This window comes from Mastacembelus armatus, chromosome 19, assembly GCF_900324485.2.
Source record: "Mastacembelus armatus chromosome 19, fMasArm1.2, whole genome shotgun sequence".
Taxonomy (NCBI): Eukaryota; Metazoa; Chordata; class Actinopteri; order Synbranchiformes; family Mastacembelidae; genus Mastacembelus; species Mastacembelus armatus.
The window spans coordinates 6644049-6658146 of NC_046651.1; the positions used below are offsets into that span (position 1 = coordinate 6644049).

The 14098-nt window shown below is 39.8% G+C and overlaps 1 protein-coding gene across 2 annotated transcripts in view; it reads right to left on the bottom strand.

Annotated features, from left to right (window-relative positions):
* Nucleotides 1–14098, bottom strand: part of abcc3 (ATP-binding cassette, sub-family C (CFTR/MRP), member 3) — a 39093-nt gene that overhangs the window by 10085 nt on the left and 14910 nt on the right. For both annotated transcript variants that reach the window (XM_026316406.1, XM_026316407.1), the window contains exons 5-22: nt 12715–12840; nt 12388–12449; nt 11432–11563; nt 8347–8601; nt 7233–7410; nt 6941–7102; nt 6654–6746; nt 6305–6508; nt 4833–4979; nt 4647–4734; nt 4311–4377; nt 4100–4226; nt 3597–3773; nt 3170–3337; nt 1590–1773; nt 1366–1474; nt 782–938; nt 5–212 (exon numbers count right to left, since the gene is read on the bottom strand). In XM_026316406.1, the coding sequence (XP_026172191.1) occupies nt 5–212; nt 782–938; nt 1366–1474; nt 1590–1773; nt 3170–3337; nt 3597–3773; nt 4100–4226; nt 4311–4377; nt 4647–4734; nt 4833–4979; nt 6305–6508; nt 6654–6746; nt 6941–7102; nt 7233–7410; nt 8347–8601; nt 11432–11563; nt 12388–12449; nt 12715–12840 (2644 nt within the window). The remainder of the gene's footprint in view (nt 1–4; nt 213–781; nt 939–1365; nt 1475–1589; nt 1774–3169; nt 3338–3596; nt 3774–4099; nt 4227–4310; nt 4378–4646; nt 4735–4832; nt 4980–6304; nt 6509–6653; nt 6747–6940; nt 7103–7232; nt 7411–8346; nt 8602–11431; nt 11564–12387; nt 12450–12714; nt 12841–14098) is intronic.

Consider the following 14098-nt stretch of genomic DNA (forward strand, 5'->3'; position numbering starts at 1 on the left):
GTACCTTGTACAATGCCCAGTGCTGCATACACCCCCACCCTCATAGGTACATTCTCCTTAGTCTGATTGGTTGAGACATCATTGGTCCATTGGCTGAGCCAGATGTTTGAGCCAATAGCTGCGGCACTCTGGCATCCGTACAGGAAGCAGATGACCACTGACAGCAGTGGTCCCACCGCCTTTACATACTCTAGGTACACTTTTGTTTTCACCTGGTGAGGAGAGGGAACACAGAGTTAATCGGAGGTCAATGGTATAAAAATATATTTTTATGTCTCCATAGAATAACATTGATATTATCATGTGATGGAGAGGAACTGTCTAGAATTTAATGGTGCAGTGTAGTTTATAAATGAGCTCATTTGAACTTTATTTTGATGACATCAGAACTAGAGTTGTCTGGCTTATTATCAGAAATGCACTCGTGGGATTTTTTACATCTGTAGCAAAAATATGTCTACCATCTTAGATGAGAAATACGATGTATCATGAATGTTTCTATAAATCTAGGTTTTATTTAATTTACTTTATTAGGTGTGATATCTCCTGAAATAATAAATGAAAAATTTAGTCTGTAATATTGAGAATGGTTTCTCATTATACCCACAACAGTTAAAATATGATGAATTTGGGGTCAGTTAGAACCTATAAGAATAAAAAAACTAAAGAAGAAAGAGAAAGTAAATAAGGCAAAATGACTATCTGTATATTTAAAATGCGAAATTAACATGTAGAGTCATTTGCACTAGAAGAACTGAAAATAGAAGTTCACTCGACCAACCCTGCCAGTTTCTGCTGTCTCAGCCTGAATGAGTTTCTCCATCTCGTGTGGTTTCTTCTTCTCTTGTGGCTCGGAGTGTTTCCTCTGGCTGCAGCCGTGCCTCCTGACTGAGCGGGACTTGGGGTTCTCTCCATCTGCTGAAATGATGCTAATCTGCCTATACAAGGAACAGGGGAGTAAACACATGCCACTTTACGGTATGGCACCTCACGTATGGTTTTTATTTTGCAAAAGTCTTGTTTGGCAGCTGTAATTTTATGGTGCTGATACATCCTTGTTGCATGAATGCATAGGTCCCATTTCCTACTTTAAGCTTCCTTATGCAGTTACTATGCAGTTTGACACTGGTCATATATTCTTCATATGTGCTCTGCTATGGTTCCGCTAGAGAATTATTTTAGCACAGACTGGCTTAGGGTTTAGTGAAATGATCCTGTAACTGTATAATGTTCATTACTCCTTTCAAAAAGACAAAGGTAGAACAGTGAAGTTGTCGTAACAAAGACTAAAAAAAGTTTAATCATAATTTAACTACCCGTTAGGCTTGTTATATACTAGATGATCCACTGAAAAACTTCCAGTACCTCATGAAATTTCGCTTAGCTTCATTGATGACTGGTTCATTGTCCACCATGTCTGTGTGGTTGCTAAGGGCATCATCAGGGAACATTTCTTCATCTTCAATTAATTCCTCTGTAGAAGCATAGAGAAAAACAGTATAATATATTATCACCAGGCAGGCTCAAACTATCTGCTTTGCCCTCAAATGAGGTGATAAATAACATAAGCGCAGGAAGCAGTGTTCTACCAGTCGCCTCCTCCTCCTCTATGATGTCCTCCAGGGCATAGTTCCTGAGAAATTCTGCAAAGGCTCCGTTCTGTTTGAGCAGCTCCTGGTAGGAGCCCATCTCCGACACCTGGCCCTCCACCATCACCATTATGTTATCCACCTGAGGCAGGAAGCTGATGCCGTGCGTCACCAGAATACGTGTCTGGAGTGAAACAACAAGCAAAAGCTCTATTATTATCTAATAAACTATACCAATAGTAACACCACAACAAACTCACAGACAGGCAGAGACAGACCTTTTATCTCAGTTCAGTGACAGTCAGAGCCTAAATGGTGCACTTTTCCCAGCAGGTAATGTCGCAAGAGCTAAAACAGCTCTTGTGATATTATCACAAATTGGCGTCATAAATACAAAAAAAAAAAAACTAACTAATAAAAGTGATAAAATATACAACTTCCTCCTAGTAAAAAGATAAGATAAAATTTCCTCTACTGAAACAATAAGCTAGAAGTTCTGTGAGACTACTTTGGCAAAGTGATGCTTTGAGCTAAATGCTAACATGCTCACAGTGATGATTTTAACCTAGCTTGTTAGCATGACAACTGTTGCTAATTAGCACTAAGCACATAATATAGTTGAGGTGGTTAATCTTAAAAAGACTATTTAAGGCTATTAAGGATAAGTGAAACTGTGGACTTGCAGGAGAGCTGAGAGATTACTAAAGTCAGTAGACTTTATCTTCTGGGAATCGTGAAGTGTGGTCATTATATCATGACAGTCTGTACAGTAACTTAAAATATTTCAGTCTGGACCAAACACTGGTGAAGACAGACACAGACACAGTAGACACAGTCTACTAACATATAAAAAAGCCCTCCGTAAAGCCAGAACTGCATACTATTCATCACTAATAGAGGAAAATAAGAACAATCCCAGGTTTCTTTTGCAATCTAGCCTCAAGGCTAGATTACTATAACTCATTACTATCTGGATGTCCCAATATATCCATAAAAAGCCTCCAATTCATCCAGAATGCCGCAGCCAGAGTCCTGACAGGAACTAGCAAGAGAGATCATATTTCTCCTATATTAGCTTCTCTTCATTGGCTCCCTGTAAAATATAGAATAGAATTTAAAATCCTTCTTCTCACATACAAATCCCTTCATAATCAAGCTCCTTCATACCTTAAAGATCTCATAGTACCATATTATCCCAATAGACCACTTCGCTCTCAGAGTGCAGGTCTACTTGTGGTTCCCAGAGTTTCCAAAGGCAGACTGGGAGGCAGAGCCTTTAGTTATCAAGCTCCTCTCCTGTGGAACCAGCTCCCAGCCTGGGTTAAGGAGGCAGACACTCTCTGTACTCCCCCCCCCCCCCCCCCCCCCCCCCATAGAGCTACTGTATGCTACCAGCATGGTTTTAAAATCTGTCTACTTTAAGCTAGACAAGAGTGTCATTCAGACTGTGAGGACCAGGTTCAAGGAAGGGTTTATGCAATAAAGAGGATAATGTATTAGGAGAAGTTGATTTAGCCCTGCAGTGTTTACAGGGACTGGATTTGTGAACATTTCTTAAATTGGGTATAGGCTGTCCTCACCTTGCCCTTTAGCAAACCCTCTGGACCGATGAGGTTCTCAAATATGTGTTTGGACACATGGGCGTCCACAGCAGAGAGCGGATCGTCCAACAGGTAGACATCAGCATCGCTGTACAGAGCACGAGCCAGACTCACCCTCTGTCTCTGCCCACCAGAGAGGTTGATACCCTGCAGGTTTGAGAGAGAATCAATTTAATCTCTGTAACTATTGGGCAATTTAATGTGAATCTTTTTAGTTTTGTATCAGAAATTACAAAACCAGTTCTGCAAAATTAAATCTTAATTAAGGGGTTGATTCACCAGATCTAAGTTTCCCCCTGTCAATGTGTGATATGATGACACGTAGCGAGAAATGCTGAGCGGAAAGTAGATCCAAAACTGGTCACCCAGTAGAAGAAAGGAAAATGAAAGCGTTTGTCATTTGTACCTTCTCTCCTATCTCAGTCATGTCTCCTCCGGGCAGCACCTCCAGGTCAAAGGTTAAGGCACAGGCTTCCAGTACACTATGATATTTCTGCTCATTGTAGGGATTTTCAAACAGGATATTGTCTCGCAGGGTGGCATTCTGTATCCAGGCCTGCTGAGGTACATACGCAACTGACCCCTGAGGGGAGAGGCCGACAATACCAAAGATCTCATTACTGTTGGGCCTTTTAATTTGTCAACATGACTTTGTTTTTCCTGTAAATTTCTTTCATGAACTACAAATTTGACCACAGATCTGTTAATGCACGCTAGTAGGAATATTAAAGCTACATGAGTTTATTTTTGGACACTGGTGCAACAAAGGCAAATTTTTGAGGGAATTATCTGGGGCCTTAGTTGCTTACTGATGTTCACCAGCATTTTGGTACTAGGCAGACAGCACAGAGCAATGAAGTAACCTGCTACTTTCTTGGACATTATGCAGGAGATGAAGTGGAGTCCTACCCGGACTGAAATGTCTCCCTCCACTTTCTCCATTTCACCGAGCAACGCAGAGATCAGAGAGGACTTTCCACAGCCCACATGGCCCACCACTGCAAGCAGGGAGCCCTGGGGCACCATCATGTTAATGCTACAACACAGACAGCGTTCACACATTTCAAGAATGGATTCAGGTATGACAACATATATACAAACAAGAGGCTTCTCGACATACCTGTGCAGAACAGGAGGATCTTCTTTAGCCCAGGTGAATTTGCCATTGACAACTGTCACTGAATATTCTGTTGATCATCAAATCATCACATGAATTTCTGTTAAGCAGCTTTTGTATTGGTGACTGAGCAAATGTTGTCTGAATATGACAAAGCCTGATGGTATTTTCAAACTATTTCTGGCTCTTTAGGCTCTGGTTGCAGGGTACAAATAGTAAGCAGTGTTTAAGTTCTTTTTCAAGAGCTTACTGAATTAACACAAGAGAATCTTGACATGACTTTTCTCAAGTCCTAAAGTCTGTTTGAAGTGTGTCAGGGGCAGCAATATTTAATTTTACCAGAGGCTGTGTTATTCTTGTCAACTGAATTTGGGTCCAGCTCATCATGACTCAGGAAACCTTGAATTCGCTTCAATGAGATGCTGGTCTGAAACACAGAAAGAAACACAGAGGCAGTCAGTGAAACCTTCTAAAACACATTCAGGAGAGAAGAAGTAAAAGAAGAATAGAAAAACCAGACCCTACCTGTACAATGCTGCTGATGACTTGGGGAAGCATGTTCAGAGGAAACCTGAGGATGTTAAAGAGAGAGAGCGACACGAAGGCCTTCTCTGCGTCCAGGACATTGTTCTCATCCACTGTCACATACACAGCAAATGTTGTCAGGGCAACCTGGAAACACATCAGCAAACAACCACTCAGACACCAAGGTCTGTCAGTTTAGTGTAGCGCTGTGGAGCAGCCAGTGCTGTGTTAATACACACTGTCGCACAGTGACTATGCAATTTCTGCTGCTGATATTCAACAAATTAGAGTTTGTAATCACTAATCTGTGCTGAGTTTTGGTTGATAGTGCAGTTATCTGCCAAATAAGAGCTTAATGAAATGTATGATATATATATAAGAAGAGCAGTTTGTTGAGCAGTTGTTTACTGACAGGGCTGTAATAATACATGCACAGACATTTCTCTGTATGACAGACCCCATGGATCAGGGCATGTTTTAAGTTTATGATTTGTGTCAGTAGACGGACAGTCAGCTTATGAAAACTGGTGTGTAACGTTTCTGTGGCACTGGCTTGAAATGAGACCTTGCCTGTCTTTGGTGTTGTAAGTAGGTCGATACAGCAGCCAGTAATGGGAATATTTAACCATCCTTTATGGTAGCAGGTCATGTTGTATAAAGGTTGTGTGAAGTTTTTTTAAATTTTTTTTTTATTGTTTGAAATTGGTGCAGCATGATTATGGTATCAATGACGGGACACTGCTGTGGGCCAATTATAAAAACCATGTCACTTAACTGGCATGTACGAATTTTCACTACATTGGTGGATTGCAACTCTTGTTTTAATATGTTAATTCTCTGTTGTGGTATGTCGCTTTGTGTGCTGCTTGGCATATGACACATGAAAACAGTACGCCACTGGTGCGCCACTGACTCATGTTTAACTACCATATGAGAATATGTAGGTCTACATATTACTGTATGCATTACTGCTCATTTGCAGATGTATTATTAAGCAAAAACAAATCAAATGTGATGAGATTAAAACTTAATTGTGAGATTGAGAGATAATGTGTATTTACACAAAACTAACTAAAATAGTTTTTGTTTATAGTTTCTACACTGTTTTTTTAGCATCAGGTTTCTAATTAGATTCAAATGAAGTTTCTTTGTAAACCTGAACAAATCTGAACACATGCCAAATTGCATTTACAGCTGTCAAACGCTAACATCGTCTATGAGCTCATAAAGACTGCCTGAAAGCAACCAGATTCATCAAACAAGACCTAACTACCAAATAACAATTAAGACATTTTTTTTAAAATTCACACAGTCCCTTTGGATTTGATGGGTCTTAGTTTGCACATTATACAACAAAATTATATTACAATAGCCACACCTGATTATGACAATAATTGTGTGATTCCTGACCAATCAGTGTCACAAAGTATCTCGAAAGAAAGCCACCTTCCAAACATGTGAAGTAAGCGTACCAGGAAAGGGGCACTGGTCCAGGCCATGGTGGACAGAGCTCCCAGGTAGGCTGATTTGCGTAGCACATCGAGCTCTTTCTGCCTTATTGCTAGGACTTTATCCTTGAAGGAGTTCTCCCAGGCATACAGCTTTAGTACCTTGATACCATTTAGGATCTCATTCATGAGCTTGATACGAGTGTCCTTGTATTGCATCTGCTCCACCTGGGAAACAGGAAGAGGCCAAGGATAGGAAGAGGATTAGACTGTGAACAGACTTAACCAAACACCAACAATAGATAAAGTGTGAATGAAGATCACTTTTTTGAGAAATGTTTACAATACATCATTTTGGTTTAATTGGTTATACCTGGTAGGCTCGGGTCTTCATGGCAATGACAGCATTAAAAGGGATCAGCATGATCATGACAGCCACTCCAGCCAGCACAGATGGACCGAGATTCTATAAAGTACAGCACAGGCAGTAACTCAGTGCAAATATAATTTAAAGTAAAAGCAGAGAAAAAGCAAAACATTGCCGTGTTCCATAAAATTATGTACACGTCAACATACTGTGGAGGGAAATCCCCAGACATAGCTACATTCTATACAATTTATTTGTGGCCCCTGTAATACAGGCATAATATGTGCATGTACCTGCCAGAGGAAATATAGTGCCAACATAATCTGCAGAGGAGCAGACCACAACATGTTGAGGAAGGTGGTGAGGTCCATGAACCTCTGTGCATCCACAGACATCAGGTTGACCACCTCTCCCACTGTAGATGAACGCTTGGCAGCATTAGTTATCACCAGTGCCTGCAGAACAGAGTGAAAAATAGTACTTAACCATGGAATAAGTCTAATGTGTGAAGCATACCATATCTCCTCTAGAATGAAACTATGATTATTCAGACCAGTCAGAAAACCAAGCCTGATCACTTTTTACCTTCCTGTAGATAGCTCCTATTAAGGCTGTGCGTACATTCATGCCTGTGACAAAGCAGTAGTGAAAGTGACGATGGAGGACGAGAGTCTGCAGGAAGGCTGTGAAGAACATGAGGAAGGCCAGTGTGTAACCCCACCAATCAGGCACACCCGTCTGTTTTGTGAAAGAGATCAGCATCCTATAAAAGACAAGAGAGGGAAAATTTCTTGGTCTGTAGATAAACACGTCTGCAAAATGTTGGCATGGGTTAGCATAGATAAACTTGGAGATTTTGCCATTATAGTGTTTACTGATTGAACCCCAGCAGAGTTGATCCTATCTGGTTGTAGGACACAAATTTTGAAATAAATACATACATTTAGTATTGAGCCACTTTGGAATCAGGCTTGTTGCTTTATACTTACCTAAAAAGCAACTAGTCACTAAACCTTTGAATAAAAACCAAACATTCCTGTCTTAAATATTATTTTTATGCCTTCTGGTGTATTCTGATAATAAGATAACAGTATATTAATGGAAAGTTTCAGAAATTTATTCGGTCAGACAAAAAGAGTTATCCTAAACAAATGGTTGGACGTAGAATGCAAATACCGGTATGCTCTTTGACAAGGGGAAATCTCTTCCCTCACTGTAAACAACAAGGCCATTATATTTGGTTTTGGATATGTAAAATGTATTTAAATGTATACAAATAAAAATAAAATAAGAAAACACTCCCCCATATGTTGACATTGTAATAGTTATGTGGTTCTTTGTTGTGTCAGGCTTCACCAAATTATGTTCATAAAATGCTCCGAATTAATTCTTCATTTCAAAAGTAAAGCAGCAAGTCATGAGCTCCATCTTTTCAACAGAGTAGCAGTACTATTAAATGAAATAAACTACATGACAGTAACAGAATGCATACAGGAAAACTAGGTGTTCAGTCGTTTCGCTAGAATTTAAATAAAGATAAGAAGAGAACGCAACAGCTATACCACCAGCAAACCAGCATGCAAAAACAATTCCTGAAAATAGGATTTGACACTCCAACAGCAGTTGGTTTGTTGGTGTTGATGCAAATATCTTATAACATTGAAAGCATGCAGCAGTAACATGCAAACTTTATTTATACCTGAGCAGCTGAGGGTTGACAAAAGTGATGATATCCTGCAGAAGCTTGAAGGCCGAGCCAATCAGAAAGTAGGGTCCAAAGGCTTTGATGAGGGCACGTAGGAAGGACGGCTGTTGGGGAACAGATCTCTGATTGGACAGCAGTACCTCCACTTCCTCCAGGTTGCTTTCACCTCCTCCCTCTCCTCCTGCGACGTGGTTGGTAGTCAATGGTGGGGGCTTAGAGTACATAGCCTGGCTGGACAGGTTCTGTTCACTGTGGAATAAGAAGTATATCCAGGGTAGGAAAAAGATAGAGAGATCTGAGTAATAATTTTTTTAATATGTAACATTGTAAGTTAGGAAGTAAAATATGTTCATACAGCATCTTTCTACAGTAAATGTCACCATTAACAAAACACTGTGTGACTAAAAAAAAATTGTGAAAATGATCTGGATTGTACTGGCAGCTGTGAAATGAACAGCTGTCCTTTCTAAACTTATGGTTTACTTGAGCAGGTAAACAACTTATGGTCATTTAGTCAGTACGAGACAGATGCATTAATAATTTAGAGATCACCAATAAGGATAGCTAATTTATTGAGGTGATTTGATGTAAAGGACAGGGACCTCTGAGTATCATCTACATAGGCAATGGGAGATGCACTTGTATCCTAATTCAGTAATTCATTGTAAACAAGTGTTAAATTGTCTTAAGTTTAGTCTTCTGTTGTCATATGTCGCTCTGTTATATGTAGCACCATGGTCCTGGAGAAACATTGTCTCATTTCACTTTGTACTGCAACAGCTTTATATGGTTGAAATAACAATAAAAACTTCTTGACTTGACTTGACTAAAATAATAAACTGTCATCAGTTGCGGATGAATTACAGTTGGCCTGTGATTAAAAGTTGTTACTAATTGATAAATTTTTTTTGTTCTAAATTAACAACACAGTTATAGTTATGCTCACTTAAGCAAAACAACACCATTGCAGTAGAAACAAAATGGTGCAAAAAAGCTCCCTCGTCCTATTACCTTGTGGTTGCACTTGTTAATTTGCTATGGATCTCAAAAAGAGACAGAATCCGGGAATCCCAAGTTGAGATCCAGGTGCAAGGAATGTTTTGCAGACAACACAAAATCTATTCTAATACCAGCTTAAAATGCAGGAGTCAGATTCCAGCAGCAAACCCTGGCAACTACATTTTAACACGACAACTGTGATGGAATTCAGCTTAACACCAAACAGGTTTCCAGAGCGTGAAAAGGCCTAATCAAGCTTTGCCATATCATTTTACAAGTCGTTCTCAGTGAGAAAGCACAGGAAACTCTGACAGGAAAACTGCGGCAGAGAGAGCAAGAGAGAGTGAGAGTGAGAGAGAGAGTGAGAGTGAGCGTGAGAATGACAGAGAGAGAGAGAGAGAGAGAGAAGGGAAGCTAGCTGATTGAGGTCAAAGTTCAGCAGGTTTGTTGAGTGTGTTTGTGCATGAAACTGCCTTCTTGCTGAAGTGGCACAATATACAGTTGAGGTGCCAGGCAATTAAACAAATTTCTCCAGTATGTAGGTGAACACATTTAAATCGTGGAAATGAGAAATGTGGAATGAGAAAAGTAATTATGCAGAGCAGTGGGAGATGGAGTTAATTGTTCATCCATCCATCTTCTATACCCGCTTTTTTCCTGTTCAGGGTCACGGGGATCTGCTGGAGCCTATCCCAGCTCTCTCTCGGGTGGAAGGCAGGGGTACACCCTAGACAGGTCACCAGTCTGTCGCAGGGCCACATATAGACACACAAAGACAGACAACCTCACACACTCACACTCACTCCTACGGGCAATTTTAGAGTCACCAATCAACCTGACATGCATGTTTTTGGACTGTGGGAGGAAACCGGAGTACCCGGAGTAAACCCACGCAAGCACAGGGAGAACATGCGAACCCACGACCTTCTTGCTGTGAGGCAACAGTGCTAACCACTCAGCCACCATGCTGCCCGTTAATTGTTCAATTCAATTCAATTTTTTTATTTATGTTCCAGGCTCTGATGTTGAAAACCGAAATTACTCCTCAAAAGAAAGCAAAGCACTGTGTTTCATATAGTCTCTCCTTTATAAAGTTGCAATCTTTGTGTGTGTCTCATTTTCCCACAGTACTTAAAGTAAATACACTGTGGTGGGTTTACATGTTACAAGAGGCCATCCTACTGCTAGGGTTAGCCAAACATGCTCATGGTTTCACTTGTGCAAAAAGGGGTGAGCATACGCCTACAAGTGCGCAGACACACACACACACACACACACGCACACACACACACACACACACACACACACAAAAAGCCCAACCCTGTAAGACAACATCCTCTCTCCCTTCTCTGTTCTAACAAGGAAGTAAAAGGCTGGGAAGCTGATCATGACAGGATTTGATCTTTGTGTGTAAATCTAAATATTTCACTTTGGAAATTATATGTAGCTTACAATTACTGATTTGAGACCACTAATCTTAAGTCTCACTCAGTAGGTTTCCATGCACTCAAGTAACCTGGTTAGCACCACCCTTCTGCATTAATCTGGTATCTACACATGATTTAAGTTGTTTAAGTACAGCTTAAATAGTGTTTGGAAGACTGGATTTCAAGTACATCTATCAATTAAGAGAGGTTTGGTGATATTTCTTATTGTCAAAAGCCAACAACGAATAGATCCTTACACGTATTGTGTGTATAAACAAATCGTGATAGAATTTATTTCTCCAGTCAATCCCACATAAAGCATCCTGGTAATGGAAATAGTCAACAGAGCAATGAATATGTATTTTATGACAACTGAAAGGTTTGAGAAACTCCAGAGGCTTTACCCTTTTTAACAAAATGAAACTATATAATTTTCAGTATTTTCTTTATTAGGAGCCACTGGGCTTGGGGCTGACAAAGATTTCACAGAGAATGCAATCATTGCAGCAGTGTAAAAAAGTGAAAGTAAAACTATGCAGCTTCCAGTAGTTCTCTAATTTGTCAATAACTTGCCTGTCTTTGTATGTAAACCTAGTGATATATTTCAGATAATACATTCATTCATGTCACCCTCTCCTCTTTTACAAACATACCTCTTGGCCTTGGCCTGCTCCTTCTCCCACTCTTTGAGGAGTTTGGGCACCATTTTCTTGGAGCAGTCTCGCTGGTTCAGAGACCACAGGTCTTTGACCTCCAGGGGCATTTTGTAGCCTTTAATGGCCATGCTAAGAAAGAGAAGTAGTTTATTCCAGTCAAATGCATTAAGCAATTCAATTCACGCAGAATTACTGTAAACAAATGAGCAGCAGCAAATACTGTATGGAGTGTCAAATGTTCAATATTTCTTAAATAAAATACACATTAAGAAATAAATAATTAAATTAATAAATTCTGCGGAGCATGTAAATATATCAACTGAAACACTTTAAGAAAACATTAAAATGTAACTTGCTATGAAACATGATTTTATCATTTATATTTTGAAACTTGTATTTAAATTCATTTGTGTTTCATCATACAAGTCACCTCTCATTTGTTATTTGCATGTTACTTTTTATTTCATAATATCACTTTCTCTCACTAGTCACTAGTGCAGCCTCCTCACTGTCCACAGCCAATCATACGCTGTTGACCTTATTCCAACTTTAGAGTGTTTATTTATTATGCAATGGAGGTTAGCCTTTACGCTAACTTTGTAGCGGTGAGTTACCTCAACAGTGTTGTGATTAAGATGTTCCTCAGAGAAAGTCAAACATACATTTAAGTGTATAGTTTTTTTTAGTTTTTGTAAAGTGCCTTGAGATGATTTGTATTGTGATTTGGCGCTATACAAATAAAATTGAATTGAATTGAATTGAATTGAATAGCAAAACAATTTCCTTAGTCATTCATCCAATCATCTGCAAGCTTGTTAAGCAAGATAGTAAATGTGTAGCAGTTGTCTCTAGCTGATTTTATATATGTGTGTATGTATATATATAATATATATATAAACAAAATGTGGGTGTACAGATGTTGGGCACCATATCACAGAGCAGAGTGAACCCACCTCGTGAACCACCAAAATGTCATGCTGGAAAGAAAACCGGCTGTGGTTTCAGGGCAGGGATTCTAAGAAATTCAAAAATGTGCAGAAAAATAGGCCAGAGAGGTTAAATTAGGATAAGTAGGACATAGTTCCATAAGCAGCTAGTAACAGTCGTGTTCTCTGTGCGTATGCATGAGTGTGTGACTTGCTTTACCAAGCGTGGAGTGGCCTAAGAGCATACTCAGGCTTTTAACCTCTCAGAACACTTAATACACAATGTAAAAGGCACAAACACACACACACACGCTTCATGGACTTGTGGACACTGAAGCAGGATGTATGACTCACAGGGTCTGTAACAACACTGGAGAAGAGAGGGGGTTTCTCATTGAAACAGCAGAGGATAAGCTCAAGCACCACGAGGCTGAAGTAGAAGTAGAAGGTGGTGAATCGCAGCTTGTCTGTCACTTCGCTCTGAAATAGAAAACAAGGACACACACATACAGAAAGAGGAGACTTCAGACAGAGCAGCAAGACTAACTTTTCAGTGTTTACATACAGGCAAATTAGGGTGTCATGTATGAGTTTTTCTCCATTCAGTTTCTGAAGGTTTTTTTTATGTGTGAATGTGTGTCTTTTTGAAAGTAAAAGGGAGATCATGGCATTAAGAGTATTTTAAAAAAACATAAAATATGTCAAAAAGTGAAAGTGAAGCCAAGCTAGCAACTGTGTTCACATTTAGTTTAGCATGATGACACATTAAAGTTGAAAATTTTGGAGTTGACAGTAAAACAGGAACAAAGCTTGAGTTGATTTGCTCTGTTAATTCTCATCTACTAGTGAAGTGGATTTACTGATAAACACATTAAGCTATATTTTCTTAGTATTCACAATAAGTGAGTTGATGTTTTCATGCTTGTTGATGTACTAAAGGTCATCTTGCATCAGTTAATTAGAATTTTCAGAACAGTGGCACTCCTGACACAAACACAGAGGGAAGTCATTCACTTTTCTTCCTCCCTCTGCTACACAAAAACCTCTAAAGCAGCTGAACACAATTATGAATAGCCATGTCACGTTTGACAGCACAAAATCACTTTGTGATTTGACTTATTTTTCTGGATCAGTGTGATTATAGCAGCACAGCTCTGCAGTAGCCTGGGCTGACCCCAGCACATGGCTGCATGGTTAACTGCCTGCCTTCCTCACACTCTGACCCGATGTCTGAGGCACTGCCTGAATGTTTGAATGCCTGACACTGTCTGGGATGTTGGGGTTTTACTAAAAAACATTGACAGCCAGACATCCCTTATGCTGTATAAGTATAGTCAGCTGTCAAGTGATACAAGATGTTCTAACTACACAAAGAAAGCTACAGGGGATTTCTAGTATCTGTACTGACTTGCATTTTTCATACATGTAGCAGCTTAGTGCACTACTGTAAAAAAAACAGACATACCATGTTTGCACCGTGAGAGTAAGTTCAGAAAGAACCTCTAGGGCGGGGGGGGGGGGGGACCCAGCAGGGGGGCTATAGCCATAAAATAGATTATTTTCTTCCACAGCAAAGACCACGAACATGACCCAATGTAAAGATGTTAATCACTGTAATCCTTAGTCTGATTGTTGACCATAAACTTCAGAATAGCCAGTAAGATAGTGAAACCTCCTGTCTGCTGTTTGTGGCTGGACAGTACACTGGGTTTATCAGTTTCCTTGCAGTCTGGAATCT